Genomic DNA, 25,327 nt, shown 5'->3' on the forward strand with positions numbered 1-25,327 from the left:
CTTGTGTGTGCATCAGCTTTTGTAAATACAGGCCAGTTCCTGAAAAGGCACTGAGGCCTTAGTATCTGCTGTTGTTGCTAAATGACCTTTGGGTGTTTGTTTTGTTTCTCCTTCACAGGCAGATATGAAACAGTTGGTGCAAAGCTCTTGAAATCTTATCAGGAACTGAGGTAAGAGTCATAAAAGAACAAATCATCCTAGGACACTGAGAATTTGTATAGGTGATATATTCTATGTTATAAACCAGCCAGTAGTTTGTATTTTTTTTATTATGAAAAACAAATTCAATACTTTTGGAGTAGAGATGATAAAAACATAGAAAAAATACTATGTTTATCTCTCAGCAATCCATAGAAAGGGTCTCAAGTCCAAAAGAGAGTGCTGTTTAGAGTAATGGTTTCATATTTACGTGAAATGAAGGGGCGTGCAGTATTTTGGTTATATCTGCTTATATTTTTGGCATAACCACTTACACCATTATCTTTCAAATATACACACTACTTTTAAACGATCAGAGATGAGAATTATTTACTAGGTACAATAGCAATAGCATCATTATTTGCTCAAGGGGAGATATTGCTGGTTTGATAGCTTTAGGCTAAACAGTAGACAAGAAGCTCTGAATTTGGTAAGGCATATCTGCTGACCAAAACTCAAAACAAGTAAAAAATGTAGTTTACTCTGAATAAATACTTTGACTTGAGACCTAAGCATGACCATACCTAAGTTTTTACTAGTGATATATAATGTAATAACAGTATACTTAAATTATATTGTATAAAAGAAACTCTTTTACTTTTTTTTTGAAGTAAAATAATATACAAAGACATGGTCTCAATTTTATTATAATTATCTGTCAAGGCACAGCTGCATAAGACAGAAACTTACATTCAGCTAGATATGATCCTAACCAGTGCTGCATAAAGCCTTGCTTTTATCTAGGTGTGGTTAAAGTAGGAGAGAATTAAAAAGGAAGTTCGCTGGCTGCCTTTAGGGTCTGTGGTTGTGCCCTGATAACAGATTCAGTCAGAAAACTTTTTTTTTTTTTTTTTTTTAAACCAGGGCTCTTAACAACAGGTAAATGGCTGGAATGCTGTAAAAGGGCTCTAACAGCTCTGGGCCCAGGCAAGAAAGGATCTTTTTAGTATTGTAAATTACAGATGACTGTTTTCTGAAAACATCTCTGAAACAGGGACGGGGTGCGTTACACAGGAATTGTGTTTTAACACAGTCTTGGAAGGCTGTTCTAAAATAGGTCTTCATGATTGTCTTAAATGAATAATTCTGCCTCGAGCAGCCCAAGATTGAGAAGATAGAAAGGTAGTCCTAACTCTTACAGACAGTGAGCCTGTGCTGCAACTCTTAAAGACATGGGATCTCAACCCAGATTTTTAGATTGCAGGAAAGACAGGTAATAAAGGTACTGTGTACAAACATGGTTTATTTAGCCATCTCTTAGCATAATATATTAATTGTTACACTGTTTGTCTCTTAAATGTCTAGTAAAATTTCTGTTGTGCCTCCAACTCCGCCTCCTTTCACAGAATCTGCAGCAGGAAGCAACGTGATGGTAAATATACATATCTGCAAAATATGCAAATGCACGCACTTCTTAGACTGTCATTGATATGAAAAGGCCAGCCACAGAAATGCAGTGGACAGCAACTGCTGTAGCATTGTGTTAGAGTATAAATGCTGCCTTATGTTCAGTTGACTTTTTTTTTTTTTAATACTACATTAGGAGTAGGAGAGAAAAGTCAGAGTCTATAATGAGGGATGTTTTCAGTTAGTTTTTAGTTTGAGGCAAGTGATTAACCCTCTCTACTTGGCATTAGAACACTGCACCAGTTTTTTTGGTCCATCACTACAAGAAGGCTGGATTGAGATCTCCTGAGGTCCCCTCCAGAAGGATCCTGTGATCCTATGATATTCAATAGGCATTTATAAAGTGATTATTCCATGTGTTACTTTCATTACTGAGTGGAAAACAGTGAATTTGATGGTTGCCTTTGCAGTACAATTTCTAGTGGACAGAATAGTAGGACATGGCTCAGAACTCACTGAAATCACACTAACTTACTATTTCAGTTCATTTTGACCTGGGTCCTGAGGCCACGATTTTGAAGCCCATTGCAATTCTGTAAACATTCTAATATGGGCTTACCTGGAGTTTGATGAAAACTCTCTGACTGAGAGGCACAGGAGCGTCTGTACTGGTTAGGACTTTTCTACTTGAAGTGTTAAATACATCATAACAAATCAGTGATGTAATTAGTTGTATTTATGAAATTGCTATGTGATCTTCCTACAAGGCGTTCCACTTGTATATCAAAAGTATGGAACTGAAAAGATCATTTTCCATCTTCATACATTGGTGTGACAGTTTTCAAGCACATCAACATATTTGTCTACAGAGGTGAGCAAAGGGCTGCAGCCTTACCGTCTGGTTATTATGTGATCTGTAGATATGTGATCATGGCAACTTTAAAACAGCAAATATTTTGTGTTTTCTTACTCTTGACATCCCCCATTTGCAGGAACTCAGACAGTCGAAAAGTTTTAATAAATCTGTGGAAAACTTGTTTTTGTCTCTCACAACGCATATAAAAAGTAAGTAGCTTTCGCCACTTTGTCATTCTAGAGTAACGTAGTAAAACGTTTCAATTTTTTTGGCCAAAGTACCTGCCAAAAATAGTTATAAACAAAGGGTATTGACTAGTGTCTGAAGTGACTAATGCCAAGACTGAGCCAACCTGAAAAATAATACAATAAGTCTTATTCTCCTTCAGTATTCTGCTAGTTGTTTAACAAGCTGATGCTATCAACTCAGAATGCCTTTCATGTAAAGATGTGAAAAGACCGTATAATGTTATTTTTAAGTTTACTGGGTATTCAGATGCAGTATATTTCACTCATGTTAGTACAGTGTAATAACCACTTTCTACTGTAGTGATCTTTGTGTTATCTATCTGACTGAAACCCAGCTGACCATGTCGAAGTATTTATTATGTAATGGAAGTAGAGTTTTCATTCACTGGCAGTTTTCAAGAGAACTTCCCTCCTTCTTCGGAGTCTGTCTAGTTGTGGGGGTTTTTTTCAGTGCTTATTCTAAGAGCCAGCCAGTCCTAACAACTCTTCTTTCATTCGGATACTCCTGTACATTTGTGCTGCCTGCTGTTCTTTAGGGTGCAGACTGTGTATGTACCTCTAAGGTTAACTACGCTGAGGACAGACAGCCTGTGTGAAGAACAAATTAAAGGCATCAGTGACCAGAGGGAAACAACCTCTGAGCCTTATGAAGATTACAGGGGCTTTCACATTTTCATGTCTTTGAACAAACTTAGTGTTTTCTTACTAGCTGCATCTTAGACATCTGCAAATGTGACATTAGACGCAAATAGACTTGGCTCTAGTGCTTTTCTGCCTTTCCCTGTACATCTTGTCTTAGCTCTAATTTGGTCTTTCCTCTGACTTCTTCCACTCACCCTAAAGGCCTGTTCTCCTTTAAGTACACAAATTTATTGTTGTGCCCATTATTAAAGCTATGCAGGGACACAATGGCTGTCTGTCCTCAATGGGAGTGTAATGGATGGTGTAGGATATTTGTTACTGGAAGCAGAGAGCTGAGGTAGCACAGAACTGGATGCAAGGTGATTTAGTTAGTTTGAAGCCTGGTCATATCCCACAATTACTGGTAAAGACTCTCAGGACTAAAGCAAGCTAATTTAGTAGTTCACAGCTATCAAAAGGAAGGTCCTTCTCCCCCCATGTCTGTCTTCTCTCTGCTTCTGGCCTTATGGTGCCATTGTTGAACTTGAACTAGCACCAGTATTTCTGGACCCTTCCGGAAACTGATTTTACTAATTAAAAGGGCAGAACATTAACCTAGACAAAACATATAGATACTTTTCCACCAGTTTAGTGAGTTAAATAGGTGCAAGGTGGGATATATGTGTTGGAGCCTGTACAACAGAGGGTGCTGAGCCATGTGGCTGAGAGCCAGGGACTGAGGAGGGAGGAACAGTAGTTGCAGAGCGGGGATGGCAGCAAGTTGTCAGCTCAGTTCAGCTGTATGTTTAACCCAATTCAGGTGCTATCATCCTTAAAGCAGAACCTTTTAATCTGTGAGAAAATAACAGGCTGTTGCAATCACTGAAGTCAATAATTAAAAGTATAGGAAGTCTTACAGAGAGAAAGACTTGGGCCTCTGAAGAAAACAGCTCTTTCAAACAACGTGGCCTCTTAATGTAACTTGGTACTGTGCTGATAAATGCTTTTGGTCACGAGTATCTAAAGTTAGTATTCTATATCTTTTCTAGATAAAAATGTCCTGGTTTGAAGAGGTATTTAGTACAGCCAGCTCTTGTGTGTTGCAGTAAATAAACCTGGAAAACCTCATTGTGCTTCTGATTCTATCACTGGAGCCAGTGTGTGTGTGCATCTGACAGCAGCAGCAACAAAGGATTAGCACGTGTAGCACAATGCTGCTGTTGTGCAGCCTGCTCTGTATGCTGTTACCTCCTGTTGCAGTGTGGCTTGGCAGGAACAGGAGATTATAATCCAGTGGTTGCCATTTGGTGAATGTAAAATGAGTTGCTGGTTGTAGTTTTATTTGCAGTGCAAAATTGCCCTTGGCACTATAGATAGTGTTGGTCTTACTGACCATTTGGGTAGAGAAGTCAAAGGAGGAATAGATATGAAAACTGAACAATCTTTTTTTTTTTTTTTTCTCACAGTAACCTGTTCTGTAACCTGTTAGTTTTAAGAGTGTGAGGCAAGCTTGTGTTTCTGCTTCTACTGCTGGTCAAGCTACTCAGATTGTATCTATCCCATTAGATCTCTCACTCCAGTCTCTTTTATGATCTCTGATTTCACTGTGTGTTTTAAAAACCTGGTTTCATTTACAGTCAGAGATGACTTAATCGAGCCTGCCTGTGAATATGTCACATGATGCCTTAATGGTGTACACAGAGTACAGTAAACATCTGAGGACTGATTGCTGCTAGGAAAAAAACTAACCCAAGATAGCTTTAAAAATCACACTTAAGAGTGTCATTGTTTTTGAATATTGTCTGCTGTCTGAGGTTCCTCCACAGAGGCTCCCACTGTGGGAAAAATATTTATTTCTTCATGTACCACTTATAAGTTATTAATTCTTCATGAGAGACTACCTGGGATTTACAACAAAGTGTGCTGCTAAGCCTGCTAGTTTTCAGCTTCAAAAATCATGGGTGAGTGCTGCCCTTCCCTTTAAGTGAAGTCTGACTGTACCCCAAGGAATAAGGAGCAAAAAGTGGTGCACTAAATGTGTAATTGTCCTATAGATTTATTTGATAATAAACTAGATGTTACTGAAGTGCTAATTCAGTAAGGTACTTAATCATGGACATAAGCTTATCCATATGAGTAGTGTCATGAAGTCAATGAGGGCCACTCGTGTTCTTAAAGTTATAGGTGGTTCAGGGCCAGAGTATGTAACATCTCTCCTTTCATCCATATTTTGGATCAATTTCTAAAAACTTTCCAATACACTCTGCTTTCTAATTTCCATTGCTGTGTTGGTTCATGTTGTTATCATGATCTTGCTTTTATTCTGAATCAAACCAAACTGCTTTTTCAAATCAAGCTATATATAGGGTCTTTAGTAGCTACTTCTGTGAGGAAACTGTATTTGATAGCATAAAACAATTCCTTGCAGCAGCTATAATGATAGGAAACAAGGAGTTTAATTTCTAGTTGGAACAGCAGGAAAGGTTTAGTTAGGCAATATATAATTATATAGACTGGAATGAACACTTGCCCTCTCATCTCTTTCCTAATCTTAGGAGATCAATACTAAAATTGCAGAATGAAAGTTTGAAAGCTACATAATTGACCTATAAATCTACAGATTGCTTGCAATGTTTGTTATAGTGACTTCGGTCTTTTATTTTCACTTCAGAAATTTCCAAGTCCCAGAATGACATGGCTGACAGATGCCTCCTAACCACAGATCATGGGCAGAATGTGGAAAGAAGGAAGCAAAGGAGGAGCCAGTCTGACACTGCCATCAACATTACAAGCAGGGTATCCATATTATTATACACAGTCTGTAACCATGAGGGCTGTTTCAGGAATGGAACATATTTGCAAGAATAATGACTTACACAGTGGAATTTTACTTGTATTATATGAGCAGGGCTTAGCTGATGTTCGCTGACTGTGGCCAGAACTCTTATTCTTCAAAAGGTTTTTGACTGAGTCTGCACACTTGATTTCAGCCCAGAACTGAAATGTGAGACTGAGATTTTACAAAGAACCCCACAGAAGGAGGAAAAGGATGGGTCATTTTGCTCTCAGGCACTCACAGTCTCTTGAAGCTGATTGATGTCTGCTCTGTGTGACTGCTGGGCTACAGGGAAGTGCTCTGTCTCTTGTCCTGCTCCTCTTGCTACTGAATAGGACAAAGCTATGGCCATCCAAAACCCGTCCTGATGCTTTCTGAGGGCTTTTCAATTTGGCAAGGAGAAAATGTTGACTGCTGTTAGTTGCTGGGCAACTTCCTTTTTCCTTTTGCTTTGGTTACAGTCTCTAGCTTTCAGTATTTTCTTGAGAAGTTTGAGAAAAATCCAGTCATCAGTTTTTCCACAAATTGTGCATGGCTGAAGATGATGTCACAGATCTGCTTTAAAGTTACACTGACTGTTTTGTTTTGTACACTTTCACCTCTCAAATAACTGAACTTTGTCCATGTTCAGTTTTTCACATAGTGGGTACTTACTGAATCGCCTTATTCTTCATCTGAATGAGGTAAATGTGGTCTGCTAAGTGCCTGAATTAGATACTGAGAAAAGCTTTTGCTTTGGGCCAGACCTCATGGCAAATATTACTCACAGTTCCCTTGGTGCACTCTTTGCACTTTCCTCTCAAGCATTAGGTGGCGATAACTGGAAGAGACAGGATGTCAGAACACATGTGCTGGTGGTTTGAATTGGTCCAGCAAGGCCTGTGAACTCTGTGAAATTAGTTCTGGTGGTTTTATATGCAACTGTATTATAAATAAAATTGGTAACAGTTATTAACTACCCGAGTGCTGCTTCCATTGTGGCAAACCGCATTTCAGTGTTACTTTCTCTATTCCACTGGCAGAGCACCCCTCTTAATGCACCAAAAACATCAGAGTTGGAGATAATATGAATATTAGCTATGCTTCATTGCATGCTGATCATGCACAGCCTGTCATGTTTAAAAGATGGGTATATTTTCTCTGGCTTGGGAAATCTACTAGTAGGAGATTCCAGAGTATTTGTGTAGGGTTTTAATTGCCAGTTTAAAGATTGAGGACTTAATTTATGTCCACGATCTGCATTACAGATTTTGAAAGATAGATTTCAATGTTGTTTGTCTGTCAGAGCTCTGTTTCTCTGAATTAGGGAGCTTTTGTTTCATTCAAACCAGTTAGACTATATTTAAGCTAGAATTTTAGTTTTACTGGAGTTACTGCTGTCTTTTTCTTGTGAATGTTGTCTTTGCCATTTAGGTTTTTTAATATTGATGGAAATTTTACTTGTCTGCCTCTGCACTTACATGAGAGCTTTCTGTATCTTTACTGTGTTTTTAAAAATTATTAATCTCTGTCAATGCCGGTATTGCATCTTTCTTCAATTTATTTTTTGTTTTCCATCTTTGTTTTCATTAAATAAGGGTAGATGTTTGCATCCTTACTTGAACTATGACTTAAGCTTAGGGACAGAACCTGATTTAAATTACACTTGCAAAACAACTAATTACTCAAATTTGTAATAAAATATGATGTAGAAATCTTATTTGTTGTGATTTCCACCCCAGAAAGGACTTTCATTTTTGGAAAATGAATTGAAACAGGTGTGGTGTGGTGTTTTTGTTTTATTTTGTTTTCCCCTAGAAAGTGTGCATTTTTCTCTTAGGAATGACTGGGAAGTATTAACTGTAACTCTGCCATTTTGAATGTGCAGAGCACAAGACTGGGGCACCACTTCAGTCTCAAGAGCAAGATGTGTTTAAGTAAGTTTGCCAAATCTGTGGTATGGTTTGAGCTTGATTCCCTCAAATTGAAGTTGAAAGAGATCATATTTAACTTCAGTAATAGTGAATAATCAATCCAATGGCAAAAACTACCAGCCAGTGTAAAATCTGGCTTTAGAAAGTTTTCTAGGGGCTCTCACCATCAGAATCTTGAAGTTCATTAAAGTTCATATACCTGCCTCACTGGGGGAGCAGACAGTGTGTGCAAGCTCTGGGGGCTGGTTGTGGTGTGTGAGCAGCTGTGAGTAGCCCTTCCTGTGACAGCAGATCCAGGCTGCTGCCCGCGTTAGAGCTGGGCTACACATAACAATTTCTGTGTGTTGTAGTAACAGTGTACTGGTTTGGATTTTGCACATCCTGTTTTTTCAGAAGTAATCTCAATATATTGTCTCCTCTGTTGTCCTAATTCTTTACTGCTTTCTGCTGATGGTGCAGGAGGGGTTCCCAGGTCTATTAAATATATATTATCTGTTTCTTCTATGCAAATATGTCCCAATCTTTTAGTTGATTTGGTCACATTATATTCTTTCTAGTCTTTCAGGTAATCCCTGTTATACAGTTTTTTTGGAAGAAATTATTTTCTTATATCTTAACCCTGTAAAATTTCTTACCTTACTCTTTTCCTACCCACTGAGCTGTGAACATGCTTTTCATAGATTGTATTACTCAGAGGTAGTGGTGTGCCAGAATGAGCTAAAATCTATTTTCAGCATATTTCTAGCCATGTGTATTAGTCTTTTGGCACTTCATTCTATTAACTGTTCTTATTGGTAACAGAGGTGGCTGAAGGTAGATCTTGGGGTTTTTGCTATCATATATCTTAATTTTCCAAAATCATCAGGGTTTTCATGGGGAGATTGGAAAGGCAAATGGACTTAGTCAAAGCAAAGTCAAGAACACCTCCAAAATTTGAACTTTTTCTATAACCAAAGCTAAATAAGAACTTAAGAACTTGTGAGTCTCTTTCTCTTTTGAAGTATCTTTCAACATATGTTCTTTCTTGCATAGATAGACACAGGCATGTGTCATGCATATTGCAAAATACTCTTTTATTTTTTTTTTATTTCCTGAAGGCAAGATTTGTTTGTTGTTTTCTTGCAAAATTACTGTTTTGTTAAAGGCTAATTAGTATTAGGCCTTTTATTAGTATATTGCTACTTTGGTGTGTTATTAGTAGACTGCTGTTAGTAATTGCTATGGTAGTGATCCTTAGATTAGGTGATGGTATGTTGATTTTTAGAAAATTATTAATATAATGAATGTACTGCTGGCTGAGATGAGAGAGTTGTAAATCAACTTTTAAATTATTACATTGTCTTTGAAAGTGTACCACCTGTGTGATGTTGATCAGAGTGAATTATAGATATTTACTGATTTTTTTTTTTTTTTGATAGCATTCCTGAATGAATCAGGGCATTTTTCTTAAATTTTAAAAAAAAATATGTGCTGAATTTCTTATAGATGAAAAGTACACCCAGTCTTCAACAGCTCATTGCTGATGCCCAAACGGGTAGTGATAATCTGACCAAAAGGAACTGCAAGGAGGAAGAAGACATAATAACCAGTCCCACAAGTGATGCGGTTTTCTGTGATGGTGGAAAACGTGTAAGTTGAAGGGTGAAGCAAAACAGAACAGGTGCCTGATAGGGACAAATGTGCAAAATATAGGTGTAGTTTAGCTTACATTACAAAATTAAGGAAGAATTTTGAGTTTGTATCTGATGAAAGACTGGCTGCCTTCAACATGGTCCTCACAGTAACACTGTGTGAACTTTTTGCAGTATAAGCCAAATCAAATTAGTAATGGATAACTGATAGATGGATATACCCATTAGTAACGAATAATTGATAGATCATCTTCCTTTGAATTTTGAAAATGCAACTAACATTGTTTACATTTTATATTAGGGTTGGTATTGTAAACATGGTTCTTTCTAACCTAGCAGCTTGCTTTTTCTCTTAAAACTTCATTTAATTGAAAAGTTTTGTTATTCTGCAAGAACTGTTGTAATGGAAATGTTAGTGGAAATTCCAATGTCAGAATGTTAGTGAATGAAGAGGAAGCTGACAGTGATGGAAACCCAGGAAGCAGTTAATAGGTTTACGGAATGGCACTGAATCATCCTCTGATGGATGGCATTTTGAATACTGCAAATGAGAGAGAAGGAAGACAGTTATAAATGCGTTCAGCACATGCTTTAAGGTCTCTGTGATTAGCTGCAGAAGATGATTTCTATGTATTAGTGATGAGGTTAAGCAGGGTGAAGTGTCCAAAGAATCCATGACTGATATTGTAAAGAACAGAACTAAAATGACTTCTAGGGAATCAAAATTAAACCAGCCTGTTCACTTTGCAGAGGAGTTAAAACACACACAAGAACCCTGGTGCACTCCCATAGTTTACTGCACTGTGGAGTCTGAGGTGTTAAACTGACAAATGGATGACAGTTTTGGATGCTATTTGTGATTCTGATGACAATCTTTTGAACTGGTTTATAGACAGTCCAGGCTTAAAAGTGAAACATTTTCTATGGTCTTATAAAGTGGAAGGCCAAGTTTCATTAAACTTCCTTTTGTGGGTAAGTGTTGGATGTTGATGACTGCTCCATGGAAATGTATCTCCCAAAATACCAGGTGGCGTTGCTTCCAGCCATGCCAGCAGGAGTGCGATACATGGAGTCATTGCTAAATCCCTGTTCACTGAACCAAAGGGATGAGTGATTTCTACACTGAATGTATGTAACTCCTGATCAGGTGGGAGACATATATAGCAATATTCAGTCCACACATCATAATCAGAACATGTATCCAGCCTCTCTAAATAAATAAGAAGTTCTGTGGAATAAATATGAGGGACTTCTGCAGAACTGTTTTTAGGACATATGAGCCAAGATAAAAATCTCTTTGTATTCCTTTGTCATGAAGGATTTTGGTGGAAAATAAGCATTTGCTGGTCAGATGGATAAAAATATGTCAGTGAATGAAAGAGAAAAGCTGAACAAAACTGCAAGAGAGATTGATTACACTACTATGTGTCTCATGGAGGGGGCAAGGTTACATGCAACAAGTATCAGGTCAAAACAGTCCTAACACTTCTTGTGACTTCCTTTTGTCAAGTTTCTTTCTTACTTAGAGCTTGTAAGATAGAGGAGATAGCTTCTTTAATGAAGCTGTTGGTATGAATTTTAAAACGAGTATTTGGCAAGCTGTGCAAATTAATAAGAGCATCTGCATGGAAGAGAGATATGATGTTATAAATACTACTGTGCACTATTGGCTGCTGGGTTGTGCAATACAGAACCCCTTGGTTAACCAGTCCTATGTGGGTTGGTGTTTATTTATGGAGGGAGGAGTGATCTAACACAGATATCTTAACAATCTAGGGCAATGCTGCTGTGAGATTAATCATAACAACAGTTGTGTCTTCAGGATATATGCTATGTAAAAAGTTTCTAGGGCTCACCTTGCAGAACATAATTCTAAATGAACGGAGACTGAACTGTTTTGATTGAGTTGTTAATTTGTTAGAGTGAAGGCTAGGTAGCACCATAAAGTTACATGTGGTCTCTTCCTTCACTGCAGTTTGATGGCCTCTGTAAATGCTGTTCACAAATGTTGTTTCTCTATGTGGCTGCACAGCATCCAAACCTTTGCCCCATAGGTGCAAGTAGATGAAAGCAGAACAAAGTGGCTAAGGTGAGCTAGGAAACACCTTTTTTATGCACCAACATAGGACAACTGGCTGTCTTCCTATTTTAATCTTTCCTAAACTGCTGCAGTATGGAGCATGTCATTTTTACATGAAACTGGAGGATGTTGTAGAATATTTACTGGGTGTGTGAGGCTGCTTTTTTTCCCTTTAATACATGATAGAACCTAATGCCCCAATAGTGTTCCCTGCTATGACATATGTATTGAAAACAGTCTACTTCGATGTTTTGTATGTTCTTAGATTTCAGAGTTTTTTTCACTCTCTTCCTTTCAGGCACGTAGCCTGTTTTTCTCCTGGGAAGCCACATGGCAGTTTTATGTGGAGACAATTTCTAGATCTATAAGTTATCTAAGAAAGCATTTTCTTAGCCTAGAGAGCTTACTGAAGACAAAAAGGCAAAGCAGTAGAATTGCAATGACAGCCATAATTTTTAGAGCTGTTATGGAAGCAACAGAATTTTATACAGGTTACCTGAAATATTTGTGATTTGCAGTAGCTCTGCCAGCTTGTCCATAAAGATACTGACCTTTGAGGGAAATAAATGTTTTGTCCTGTTTGATGTGAAGCTACTTTTCTTAAATGTTTGTCTTTTCTTAGGGGAGTCTGTATAGCCTTAATAGCACTTGCACCGAATCTGGCAATTTTGGCAAGGCTAATGTCACAGGAGAAATAGAGTTTGCCATAAGATACGTCTCCAAACCTTGCATCTTAGAAATTTGTATCAAGGGATGCAGGAACCTGGCTTATGGAGAAGAGAAGAAGAAAAAGTGTAACCCGTAAGTATTTTGTACAGAAGAAGAAAAAAAGAAGGAAAATACTCTGTTTTAAAGATACTTATGTTTGTTGTTGTTGAAATTAATTGATATATGATAGTATGACATATTAGCACTTTCAGAACATTCAACATATATACCAGCCTTTTTTACATCTACACACTGCAAGACAAATAAGTTTCATGCCAGCATTTACTCCATTCTGACATTTTCTGCTAGTAACTGTCTCTTTCCCTGTGTGTGACCAGCCAGAGAAACCATCTGTGTTGCTCCTGAGTGCCTTGGGATCTCGAGAATAACTATTCAGATTTTAGCTCTCAAGTTGGGCCTGCAAAATTAATACAGAAGTGTCTAAAACATGAGATGTCATGTTCCTAATTCATCTACTGACTCACTGTGGGTCATTGAGTGATTGCTACACTACTGTGCTTCCATCTTCTGTAATAAGAATAGGCATTTCAGATACTGCAGCACATTTGAAAATCTAAAGCTGCTTAATAAGTATGTATTATTGTAGGAGAAAGAAACACCTTCTTCTGTGGATAAAATACGCCACAGAAGTTTTTGTCTGGATAGTTAAGGCTGGGTGATTTGTCTGCTTATTACTAAATGATCCTCCCTGACCATGCAGCAATCATTTGTAGAAAATCACTAGGTAGAATACCTAAGTACTGGTTCTTGCTCCTCCTGTCACACCGTGTTCGGGCACTTGAGTGACCACATTGGAATTGCAGAGTTGCAATCACCTTCACCCAGAGGGAAGATGGCTCTTGCACATCTTGCAGAGGACATTCATAAAGATGAATTTGGTGATGCAAGCAGCCTTGCTGGAACAGCAGCTCATGGAACAGGGCAGTTTTGGGGCACTTCAGAAGTGGGTTAATGTTCTTTAAGTCCCTGGCTAATTCAGCCAGGCAAAGAGCTGCAGGAAGCCTGAAAGGCAATGTGGGAACTGCTGTGTAGTGAACATTATGTTCTCTACTGGTATATATTTATATATTTCTGTTGGTTTCCAAGCCAACAGGAAAAGTGCAGTCAGTTTACTCATGTGACACACTTGCTGAAAAGCAGACTGTTTAAAACGTCTTGAACTATTCAGCTTGTTGACTGATTTGAGGTCTGGTTGGCTACTTTTTAATTAAATTGATCTGGAATGATAGAGCAAGGGGCTAAAACTTCTAGTACCTGAATATTTTTAAAAGTAGTTTTACCTATGGATAAGTTTGGAAAGAATAGGGAAGATGTGTAAATTCTGCACTGATGATAGGAGATACAGCTGACTTACCCCAGTAAGTTAATCAAGAGGCTGTTTTAAAATTGCTTTAAATCATAATATCTGAAATGTATTATAAAAGTACAGTTTAAAAATATTTAGTATTATGTTGACAATTACTCTGTTCCCTGCCAACCTGTGAGCAAGCACTGTCTATTGCTAACACTCTTTAGTTTTGAAGCCATAAGACAAATACAACCCATTGCACTCATGGTAAGGGGAATATATAAATATTAATGTTCACGTGACCTACACATGAGAAGCTTTGGGTAGGAGTCATTGGTGCTTGATGTTGGCCCAACTCAGCTTCCAGAAAATTTTTGTTGATTTTCATTGAATGAATGTTAAGGCAATTTTGAGCGCTTTAGAGAATTTCCCACTTTTCTCTTAGTGGCTGTTATAATGATTAGCATTTTTAAGAGTTATCAATGATTATGTATTATTTGTATGATTATACCTTTTTTGCTACATGGTACTTGATGTTGTAAAGATGAGATATTTTCTTCATGAACAAGCAGCAATGATCCTAAAGTTGAGTGAATTTTGGTTTTGAGCACATTATATACTGTGTGTTTTCATCATAAAGCTGCCACTACAACTGACAAGGTGACTTCCTTGGTTGCTGTTTTATTAGAGGCCAAGAGTAAGAAAACAAAATATTCCTATTCAGATCCTAATGCTTTTCCCAATTAGAACACGATTGAAACACATTAGCTGAATGATATACAGGGATCCTTCTAGTCTGTCTGCTTATATTAAGAAAGGATATAGATCACAATTTGCCATTTTATTGCTTGGAAAATGACAAAATCAATACAATTGTTTAAGAATTAAGAAAAAAAAGTCCTCTTATATAATTGATTTTTTCTTCTTAGTTTGATTTTTTTTTTTCCCCCTTCTGTTCACTTTCCGCATGTGCTTCTCTCTATCTACAAGATATGTTAAAGTTTATTTACTTCCTGATAAATCTCCTCGGAGTAAGCGGAAGACAGCTGTCAAAAAGAGCACAGTGGATCCAGAATACAATGAGACTTTGAAGGTACTGTTTGCAATTGCGTTCTGCTAAATGCGCTTTTCTATGGTAACATGTCCTTTTGCAATGTACAATCCTGCAATTTCAGAATCATCCTGATGGGGTAAATCTAGGAGTCACTGACAAGTATAATTTAAAAAATCAGGTTTTTCAGTCCAAACAAGAGAAAATGCTTTTGGAGTTAGAGTGGTAAATTGCAAACCATCAGAAGAGTCTGCCTTTGTCCATGAAAACACCCTTACTGAATTCCAGTATTATTTTGAGTTGTGACAAAAGCAAAGTATCTTTCATAGATGCTTTTTTTTTTTTTGGTACGTTCAGGAGCGGGGGTGTATTGCAGAGCAGTTAGTATTTTACACAAGTATCCCTTTTGGCTGACATACCCTTTGTCAGTGCCACTGGGAGTGGCTCTGCAGTTAGCTGAGTACTGACTGAATTCCACCACCTCTAAAACGTCGTCTGCTTCCTTTTCCCCATGCAACCGATCTCAGGCCATCTCTTTGTAGTGTCTGATTTCAAACATCAATAATCCTACCACAGAACAGTAGTTATTATTTTAATTCCTTAATGCCTTGCAGCATTGCTTCTTGAATCCTTGTACGAACTGTGTGTAGAAAATAGGAGCCATTTTTCTTACTTCAGACAATGAAATGCAAAGCTGAAGCTCAGTCCTGTCAGCTGGGACAGTTTGGGTTAGCTTGGTTGTTCCCAGCTTCAGTTTTGTACTCAGATCACTACAAACCCAATATTTTGTGTTTATTGGTGAGCTGCAATAGCACATAAGATGAGTTATTCACTAACATATTGTCTTGGAAGAAAAATGAACCAAAGTTAATGGAGGGACAAACTTGTGTTGTTGCTCCCTGAACTACACAAAAGTTTGTGTTATCCCATCTCTTGGTCTGTACGAATATCAAGAATTGGTAGTGAACGAAACAGGCAAAACGTTTGAAAAGACCATTGCCATAATTCTATTAACCACAACAAAAAGGTTTGTGATGTATGTAATTCTCATATATCCAGAAGTCTGCATATAGGGTTTAAGTTAGGAGAAAAAACAACCTGAAGTTGGAATAATTCATCCTAATTTTGTAGTCCCTTTTCAATGCCAGAGTCATGCAGAACTTAAAAAGGGGAGCGTGAGCCATGCCTGAGCTGACTGCATGAACACTGAAAGTAATTTAGTTAGAAATATTTTAAATTAGTTTAAATTATTAGTTCATCCAGAGTAGCAGAAATGGCCAAAGGAGCGTAGCGCCAGGGCAAGTTGACTACATCATGACACTGCAATCCAACTCAGTGGGATTTGGCTGCACGAATTAAGGCACCTGCGCTGAGGTAGCTGCATGTGTGAGAGGTGTGTGAGCGCTCTTGGGAATCACTGGGGGTGATTCAGGGTGGTTTGCCCCAGAGCCTACACCCAGCTTGTGTTTCAGCAGCCTAAATGTGTGCCTTCATCCATGGTATCACCTCCATTTCTCAGTCCAAGTGGGTGCAGGTCCCCTCTAGGCTGGGTATCATATTTACAAGTCTCATGTGGGTATATTAGGCACCCAGTACTCTCTCAAAGGGCTTTAACTATGTTTTGGGAGTGGATCAGGGCTTTAATTAGTGGTCAGCTGAGTTACTTCCTTGCCCCTACTGACTGCAGTGAGTAGATGTCCACTAACCAGAATGGAAGTTTTAGCACCTTCATTAGGTGTCTTGATCTTGAACTGACCTCCACGGCAGCCAAATCATGCTAGGAGTGTAAAACAGAAATACAAAATACAATTAATAACAGCAACAACAATACCCCCCGCCCCATCCAAACCAACCAGCCAAAAAGCCAAATGGTCCAGAATTATTTAAAGTTCTGAATGAATTATCCAAATCTTTAGCAAGGTAGGCCAAGGTATTCCTGGAATCTTGTTTCATCTTTGGATGAGGATTATTTAGTGTTTAAGTAGTGGGGTAATATGCAAATCACAAAGCACCTTCAGACAACATGGTTCTGTCTGTGTCCAGATGCCTTCAGCCGTGCCACGTCTGGCCTTCCTTTGAGGAGTCTGTGAGCATAGGCCTGCATTCATCCTGTATGTTGCTTTGTAAGTGCTGTTTATCTTTCTAGTACAAGATTGAATACTCACAGCTGGGAAGTCGGCAGCTTCAGATCTCTGTGTGGCATGCAGGAGCACTCAAATACAGGGTGTTTTTGGGGGAAGTGGTGATTCCACTGGCAACATGGAATTTCGAAGATAACTCGATGCAGTTTTTCAACTGGTACCAGCTCAAACCCAAGGTGATTCTTAGTTTTTGTGCTTAGTTGTATGTACAGAAGTATGTATTAATCATAATAGTGAAACCAATCAAAAAGATCACCCTTCTGAGATCATTGAGGGGAAAAATGCGGTCAATCCAGTCCACTAGTAAGACATGTTGCAAATGTAAACGAGCTGTGAGAATGATGTGGAATACAATGATTGCAGTATTGCAGATTTATGTATGTCCCTTTCTTCAGCTTGAAAAGCCTGAAGATGATCTTATCCAGTATAGTGGAGAACTCCTCGTGTCTGCAAGACTGTCAGTACCAGCCCAGTATAAAAAGGTCCAGTTTGAAGGTATGTGACATTTTAGCATACATTGGCTAGAAAAGAATTGAGATCAGTGAAGGACTGACAGTATGTCCATATAAAATTCCTTTATGGGGTTTTTAACAGCTACTGCAAATGGTGGTTTGTGGTGTATTGTATTTCAAATTAATTAAAATCCAGACATTTGCCAAGTTCATCTTTTTGTTCCTTTTAATGCAAACAAAAGCTGCACATTATAAAGGCAGCAGTATGATGCGCCCAGCTGTCTGGCAACCTTGTGCCTGTCATGTTGCCAGTAAACCTTATTCTGGAGGTGATGCAGCAGTTTTACTACCGAAGGAAGAGATTGCCAATTCAGGGGAAAAGTGGAAGGGAAATGGCTGCAAGGGTACCAGACCAGCACCTTTGGCTTCCTCCAGTGGCTTGATTTTAGAAAGAGTGTTTCACTTGGAAGATATTACATTCCAAATGTACAGTCAGGATTCAGTTTTTGGTTATGAAAGACTTGTGAGGTACGTTAAGTATTGCTGTAGCGTGTCAGAGCAAGTCTCTGCTGGTGGGATGAAATACACACTTTAGGTGGGAGGGACAGGACAACCTCATTTTCCTTACCTCCCTAGATCATGGTGAGGTATATAAAGGTTCAGAGCTCTACTAATGCTCTCTGTGTTCAGGACCATAGCAATAGGTACAGAGCACTAGAATGATGTAATTAGCTGTTGGCTTAATTTTGTTCCCTTTTTGTTTGCAAATGACCCCAAAGTTCCCAGCTTGCTTTCTTCCATTTTTTTTCTCTGTGCCTGCCTGTGCACTGGGTCTCTGCTCTTTGACAAGAGCTAAAATTGAGGAGTGCTATCACACTGTGGGTTTGGCTGTTTCTCCTGCTTCTGACTTTGTTTCAGAGAAATGCTCTGTGTTTACTTTTCACAAATACAACAGAAATCTGTGTTTCGAATCAGAATCACAAAGCAACCTGCTACTCATTGCTTTTTTTTTTTTTTAAGGCATCACACACCATACAAGCAGGTTAAAATCTTTAAAGTGATCCTAATACAGCACTATGAGTCCTTACCTCAGTAGTACTGCTTAGCCATGTTCCTACTTACTCATAGCAGCATCTTAAGCTATCAGCCGAACTAACTGGTTATTTCATGTGATGAATGCTCCTGTTTCAGGAAAGAAAGACCAAGGAGTTCCCAACTGCCAGCTTCAGGTTATGATATTTGGGGCAAAGAACTTGCCCATGCTGAGATCTACTGGAATGCCAAACTTATTTGTTAAAGGGTATGTATGAAACCTAACATTTCAACAGCAAATGTCCCTCACTTTCTGTAGAAAAGTATGTATTAACATGTTTTCATCAGAAGACTGGCATGTGAAAGTGGCATTGTCCACATTCTTAGTCAGATTTCCTTGTAATGGTGATATTTGAGTGTCTGCATAACAGCAGCACTCAGCAGGGTGGTAACGGGTCCCACTTGCTCTTTGAGTCCTGAATGGCACTTCGGAACTTACTGATGTCACTTAAAATAGTAAACTCTAGATTTTTAGTATCTGCTTTTAGATATTAGGATAGGGAAAAAAGGTAGTGCAAATCAAGAGGGTATTTTCATTCCTATTTTCAGTTATGCCTTTGCAGAATTGAATATCGCTTTGGATACATTAAAAAGGAAACTTTTATCCCCTTCATTCTACACATTTTAAAAGAGGAGGGGACTGAATTTTTCTTCAGTGCACTGATAGTTTGTATGTGGGATCATCTTACTTTTTTACTGTCAGATGCCATTGGGAGTAGGATACTGAGGTACACTTAGAACATCTCATAAAGCCATTTCATCTGCTGTGGAATGTCTGTTCAGTGAAAGGGGTGAGCATTTTATCTACTGAAAGGCAGGCTTGGGGCAGCATGGGATAACAGAATGGGGAGTAAAGACTTCCTCAGCAGTCAGTGACAGCGGAGGAAAAGCAGACCAGAAGAGTTTACTTATACCTACATTGAAGGCAGACAAGAAAAAGAGCAAGCCCCAAGATAAACACACGAGGACCATGTTCTGCCTTGCACTTGAGCTGAACTTTTTTGCTGTTTAAGGCAAACCAAAGGGCCCTCGTTGATTACTGCAAATGTTCCATTTTCTGGTTGAGAAATCAGTAACCTCACTGAACTCTCATTGTTTTGGGGAAGTTGTCTTATTCTTCCAGACCAAGTGGAGGTAAAGCGCAAGTCTCCTGTCCTGAAGAAAGAAGCCTGTCCCCAGTGGAAACACTTGTTTGTCTTTGATGGTGTTACCCCAGCTCAGCTACAGCAATCATGTCTACACTTGACTGTCTGGGACCAGTCAGCTTTCAGCTCAAGTGATCAGTTTCTAGGAGGAGCCAAGCTTGGTGCAAGTAAGTTATTTATCACTAAAAATTGAAGGTAATTTGGGAAAAAGTTCATTTACTTTACATTCTAAATAATAATATTTATACTGTTCTGTTTATTACCAGCTGTTATGTGCCTACACATACAGGTCCAGCCCCTGTCCTAAGCAACTTGCAATCTTTGGGCTTTGATCCTGCAAGGACTGATGCACATGTTTTAGTTCAAGTCTGTGCAGAAGCTCGAGGTTGTCAATGAGAACTTTCAGGAAAGTCATTTGGTAGTATGGTAACTTCTAGGGTCAGAGCCTGGCCATGCAAAAGACAGGCACAGAGAAGCTGGGTGGAGTCAACTCATCTAGAACTCTCTATGTATTTTTTAAGAATTCCTTGGGCTGTTTTCTACAACTACGCTAATTTTAAACACTTTCTCATCAAAAGGATGCACAAGATCTAACGATCTAGTAAACTCCAACCTTGCTTATATTTGTGCTTATTATTTTACATCCACAAATCAATGGGAGAGAAGGAAAGTGAAACTTGCTCAGAACCGGCTATTGCATGTCTGAGTTTTGGGCCCCATTCTAACATAACAGTGACCCCCCCCTTTCACAAGTCTGAGAAATTTCTGAGAAACCCTCTGCTCCTTGAATGGGCCTGGTTTAACTGGTAGTTGAGCAGGGAAATGGTGTAGCTTGAAAGCTGTCCGATGGAGTCTCTCACCCCGTCTTTGCTGAGTGTAAGCACTTTGTTTCAGTGTTTGAGACAAAAGGCTCAAAAAGACTGAGGCTCAGTCACTTCATTATGGTATCAATGTGCACTTTGGAGGAGTATTATCACTAGGAATAACTTGGTGCTGTGCAGGCTTCCTCAGGAGCTGCTTTTGATTGTCCTTCCCAACATTTTCCTTTTTTGCTAGAGCAGGGACTACCTGCTTCTGCGTGAAGACAACTATCCCAGCCCTAAGCCTAGTAAAGTGTTACAGTCACTGGAGATGAACTGAAGCAGGTGGTTTCGTGCCATGCTGCTGTATTTAGTGTGCATGCTTGCTCCTCTGCTTTTGGTCATACAACCAAAAACTTTCTTCGCTGCAGGCTGAGAGTGATCTTAGTTTAACAAAGTGTAAATAATGCTTCAAAAGTATAACTGCAATTTATTGCAATTAATCCCTTTGGAGATACAGAACAGCTGAAATTGCTATAAAAATGGGAAAAGCAGGTTGGTTGTTTCCTGGTCAACTGGGCCAGAAGTTGGGTAAGGCCAAGTGAAAAGTAACTCTGTGACCTTTCCTTTTGCTTTTTTGCAGAGGAATCATTTGGCTCTACAGACCTTGTTTCTCAGTCTGTGCTCCAATGGCAGGAGATGCTCCACAGCCCAAACACATGGATGGACTTTATGCTTGTACTGCATTCAAATAAGGAAAACTTTAAATGATGAGAGATCACTGCACAACTTTTCCTTCCCTGTGTGTAATGTTTTAAACTCAAATGGCACATACCTTTCAGGTCTGGGGGGAAGGTGCACTGCAACAGTACCTGCTCCATCTTTTGGGGAACAGACTTATACATTTCGAAGTGTGTGACATTCTGAAGGTTCTGTTTGTGAGAAGTTAAGGTTTTGTTACCTGGGTCTGTGGCTTAATGTATTGTTTCTTCAGGAGTGACAAACTCAGTTTGAAATGCTGACAAGGCAACACCAGCCAGATGATATGCAGTTTTTTCCCATTTCTGGGCACTGCAGAACAGTAATTTAATCCCAAGAATACCTCTTAGAGAAAATAACTGTTACCTTAAGAAAGTTAACATACTTTTGGTCCGATCGTGATTTTTTTTTTAATACATGTTCAGAGAGAATTGAAAACTAGCTTATCTTTAACTACTTGCTGCATGTGAGTGATGCTAACATGTCTGTGCTTCAGAATTATCTACAGTGCAACTTTTACTTCACATTACCCTAAAAACCTCTGGCCACATGCCTTGCAAATGTGAGCTGTATCGCAGTGCTTAAAACCCCTTAAAATGTGTAAATTCTTCCTCAGCAGGAGGAGTGAGGCACCTTTCCAGGTCAGTGTGGTTTTTAAGGATCTCTGTGTCTTGAACTCTTAAGTCCTTATGCTAAGCTCAGGAACTAAAAGTGCAGTAGCACACCTAATGCGAAATGTACCCTGCACAAGAAACACTTGACTCCAAGTCCTTTGTTACTTTGCAGATCTTTTATTTAGATATTTGCTGCTGCAAATTAAAAACCACACAAGATTCAACTCAAGTATCAAGCAGCATAGGTGTTGTAAATGGAAGAGAAGAGCTGACAACATAGTGTATCTCACTTTTTAACAGATTTTCAAGGAAAGGGGGAGATTAGTGGGGAAGGAATGGTCACAAAAATGCTCTCTGCTAGAGAGAATACAACTGTGATATAAACAAGCAGTCCCTTCATTTTTGGAGTCTGAAACTTTAAATCAAACATTTAAAAAAATTAGAAAATTTGTTAGAAAAATAGGCGCAGTAAAATTGTATATATTGGATCATGTGTACATATAACAATTTTTATTAAGTAAAAAATGATCTTTACAAATAATGCTTTAGAGCAAATAATCAGCTGCACTGTATCAGACTACAGTGTTGTTTAGGCATTTTTACAGATGCAAGTCTTATTAAATCTGAAAAGTAACAAAATATACAGAACAAAACTATTTCCCTTTAAACTAGTATTGCATGCACATATTGCATGTTTTGTGTGTATATATATATATAAATACTACACTATAACTGATCAGTAATGAAGCTGGAATGCAAACACAGTAGTGTATTAGATTCCAGAGTATTTGCCTAGTTGTTATGTGAGGAGGGTGTCAGTGTCCCCATGCCACACTTCTGAGCCATCACTGCAGAATTTCTCCAGGTGAGAACAGTAATCAGAAAAAGCCTAATTTCTACACAAAGTGGTTCTGAGGTGTTGTCAGTTCTTTTGTGTGTGGGGGTGGGGGGAAAACATGGGCATCTAGACCAAAGAAGAAAAATAGCGTATACAAGGTACTTGCAGATCTCCAGTTCAACAACCTGTCTTCTCAACTGCTGGACTTTATGATGTAACTAATAATACAAAGGCATATGGCACAAAATTCACCCACAGCTGCTTATTGTTAGACCAGGCTGAATCCAGCACCTGCACAGGACACGTATCTTCAACTAGAAGCACGGCCTATTAAAATTTGTCTTGCTTAAAAAGAGATATGACATAAGGCCTTTTGGCACTAGGCAAAGGCATGAGCAAGGTACCAGGATCAGTGGTATGATGAGTTTTTAACTACACCAAATCTAATAGAAGGTATGGAATAAAAGGGAGATTCAAACACCTCTGGGTTTAGAGAGCATTTGTTAAATGTCATACAGTGACCCCTCCTCAGGAAAAACAAACAAAAAACAAAACACCACAGCATTAAGATCTGCCTTTCCCACAGTCCTGCCTTCTTGTTATAAGCATCATTACATCGCCTCAAACTCATCAATTCTCTGCTTGGTGTTGCCTTGCCGGATCTGCCGCAGCGTCTTGTACTTGTCACGTCCCTGTCGCATGTTCTCCGAGTGGATAATATCATTGTGGGTCCTCTTATTTTCATCTCTAGCCTGGGCCAGCTCATCTGTCAGCGCCTGCAATACAAAAAACATTAAATACAGATTATAGAAGAGAAACTTTTGGCTCACGACGGCAGTGTTCTTTGGTGAGAGCTGATGGTTGTTAGATGACTGGCCAGATCAGTGATATGGATACAACACATGCTTTCCATAAACACTATAGGTGATGTAAGTAATCTCAACACCTGAGCAATGAGATTAATCCTTGTATACCTCATATTTAATTCAAAGTGCCTACAAGAAATGTAAACAAAGAGAAACTATCATGCTCTGTATGCTTAACCAAGTGGTTAAATGACCTGTTTTCCAGAAATGATTGTTTCAATTACTCTGCCTCCTCCCAACATCCTTACCATCAGTTGCCTCTGCACACGTTCATTCTTCTCCGCTTCTGTAATGCGTTTCTCCTCATTGCGGTCGTTCCTGATCCCCTCGCTGGAGAATTCTGCGCTGTAGGCAGAGTACTCAGATCCTTCATCTTGCAAGTTATCATGGACATGGTAGTTCACTGGCTCATAGACAGGCGGTGGGGGTGGAGGCGGAGCAGTCATTACCAGCTGTAGCTCCTCCTTTGTCTTTACCAGATCCTCCTGGGCTTCCTTGGCCTTTGGGAAAGAGTGAAAAAAAATATTTTCCTGCATTTCTTGCTTTGAACCAGCTTAATGAACACTTCAGTGCTTATCCTTCCCAGTTTTATCAATCTACTATGAAAAGCAAGAAAGAGGAATTAAATCCCTGCAGCTGACATGACTGTTACAGTCTTACACAGAACATCTTTTTTCTTTGCTACTGATGCTATAATCATCCACTGTGCAGTGTAGAGGGGATCTGAACAAAGAATATTCTTCCAGTAAAACACAGTCTAGGAAAAATAGTTCTGAGAGAAGCTACAGTTGTCTTTATCCTGTTCTCCATCTGAAGAGCTGTAGGCTGTAAATATGGGTTCCAAAGAGCAAGAACTCAGCTTCCCAAGTTGGCATTTTTAACGCAGTTATGCATGAGGCAGTCAGCTCCCTGGCTGCTTCAGTGGTCCTGCCCACCCCTGCAGCCTGCTGCGCTGCTTACAGGGCACTGGGAGCACCAGGAACTTTGGGCCTTGCATGGCTTAGTTTTGGTTTTAGTGCATCGAATTATTCAACTCTCTCCACCCAGGCACCAGGAAGCCACTAACAACAGGACACACTCCTCAAGACCAGGACCTGCAGTGCAGCTGCATTTGCAGTGCCTTGTCAACTGATACAATGTTTTCAGACATTACATCATGGATTAAATGCATCATTTATACTTGCACCCCTTGCCCTCCATGGCTCCAAGACAATGAGTACATTTTTAGGTCTTATAGAGGCTTCCACTTTGAATGGTGACTGAAGGCTTGCTGGAAGAAAGGTGTTTTGCAGGCATATTGCACACTCATTACAAGTCTGCCCTTCTCTACAGGTGTACAGATGTTTGTCTCCACATGTTCAGAGAAGTCATACAATGCTAAGCACCCCGGTACACTGCTCAAGTGTAGAATTGCAGAGTAGCTTTAAAGCAAATACTCACCCTGATTTGCCACTCTTCAACTTCACTCTCTTTACGCCTCTTTGCCTCTTCAAGAAGTGCAATCTTGGCTGTATACTCTGCAAGCTCTGTAGCCTGTTGAATAATAAAGCTCGAACTATAAGAACTCTTCAAAATAAAAAAACACAACAAAAAACCCCAAACACAACAACAAAACACTGCTGACTGAGAAAAGACCCAAGTGTTACACTCCACTGTAATAAAGACTGAATAGAAAATTAAGAACAAGTAGGTTGCTCATGACAGAAACCAGTGCCACAATGATGCTATCACAGGTCCTAGTACTTCACAGCACCGTTTTTCCCCGGAGAACAACGCTTTGCCTTACCAAAGGGCATAGTAACATGCCTGTATATCTGATCCT

General features: G+C 39.1%; 2 protein-coding genes across 3 annotated transcripts in view; one reads left to right on the forward strand and one right to left on the reverse strand.

Moving 5' to 3' along the window:
• Nucleotides 1-22,630, forward strand: part of SYTL3 (synaptotagmin like 3) — a 33,509-nt gene extending 10,879 nt beyond the window's left edge. The window contains exons 5-16 of the mRNA XM_065833683.2: nucleotides 119-170; nucleotides 1,504-1,570; nucleotides 2,538-2,610; nucleotides 5,942-6,066; nucleotides 9,505-9,648; nucleotides 12,353-12,531; nucleotides 14,738-14,840; nucleotides 16,945-17,115; nucleotides 17,335-17,434; nucleotides 18,583-18,691; nucleotides 19,590-19,795; nucleotides 21,072-22,630. Of these exons, the coding sequence (XP_065689755.2) occupies nucleotides 119-170; nucleotides 1,504-1,570; nucleotides 2,538-2,610; nucleotides 5,942-6,066; nucleotides 9,505-9,648; nucleotides 12,353-12,531; nucleotides 14,738-14,840; nucleotides 16,945-17,115; nucleotides 17,335-17,434; nucleotides 18,583-18,691; nucleotides 19,590-19,795; nucleotides 21,072-21,199 (1,457 nt within the window). The 3' untranslated portion in view covers nucleotides 21,200-22,630. The remainder of the gene's footprint in view (nucleotides 1-118; nucleotides 171-1,503; nucleotides 1,571-2,537; nucleotides 2,611-5,941; nucleotides 6,067-9,504; nucleotides 9,649-12,352; nucleotides 12,532-14,737; nucleotides 14,841-16,944; nucleotides 17,116-17,334; nucleotides 17,435-18,582; nucleotides 18,692-19,589; nucleotides 19,796-21,071) is intronic.
• Nucleotides 21,959-25,327, reverse strand: part of EZR (ezrin) — a 38,070-nt gene continuing 34,701 nt past the window's right edge. For both annotated transcript variants that reach the window (XM_065833681.2, XM_065833680.2), the window contains exons 12-14: nucleotides 24,946-25,038; nucleotides 23,754-24,005; nucleotides 21,959-23,415 (exon numbers count right to left, since the gene is read on the reverse strand). In XM_065833681.2, coding sequence (XP_065689753.1) covers nucleotides 23,251-23,415; nucleotides 23,754-24,005; nucleotides 24,946-25,038 — 510 coding nt within the window. In that variant the 3' untranslated portion in view covers nucleotides 21,959-23,250. The remainder of the gene's footprint in view (nucleotides 23,416-23,753; nucleotides 24,006-24,945; nucleotides 25,039-25,327) is intronic.

This window comes from Patagioenas fasciata, chromosome 3 (assembly GCF_037038585.1).
Source record: "Patagioenas fasciata isolate bPatFas1 chromosome 3, bPatFas1.hap1, whole genome shotgun sequence".
NCBI classification, from domain to species: Eukaryota; Metazoa; Chordata; class Aves; order Columbiformes; family Columbidae; genus Patagioenas; species Patagioenas fasciata.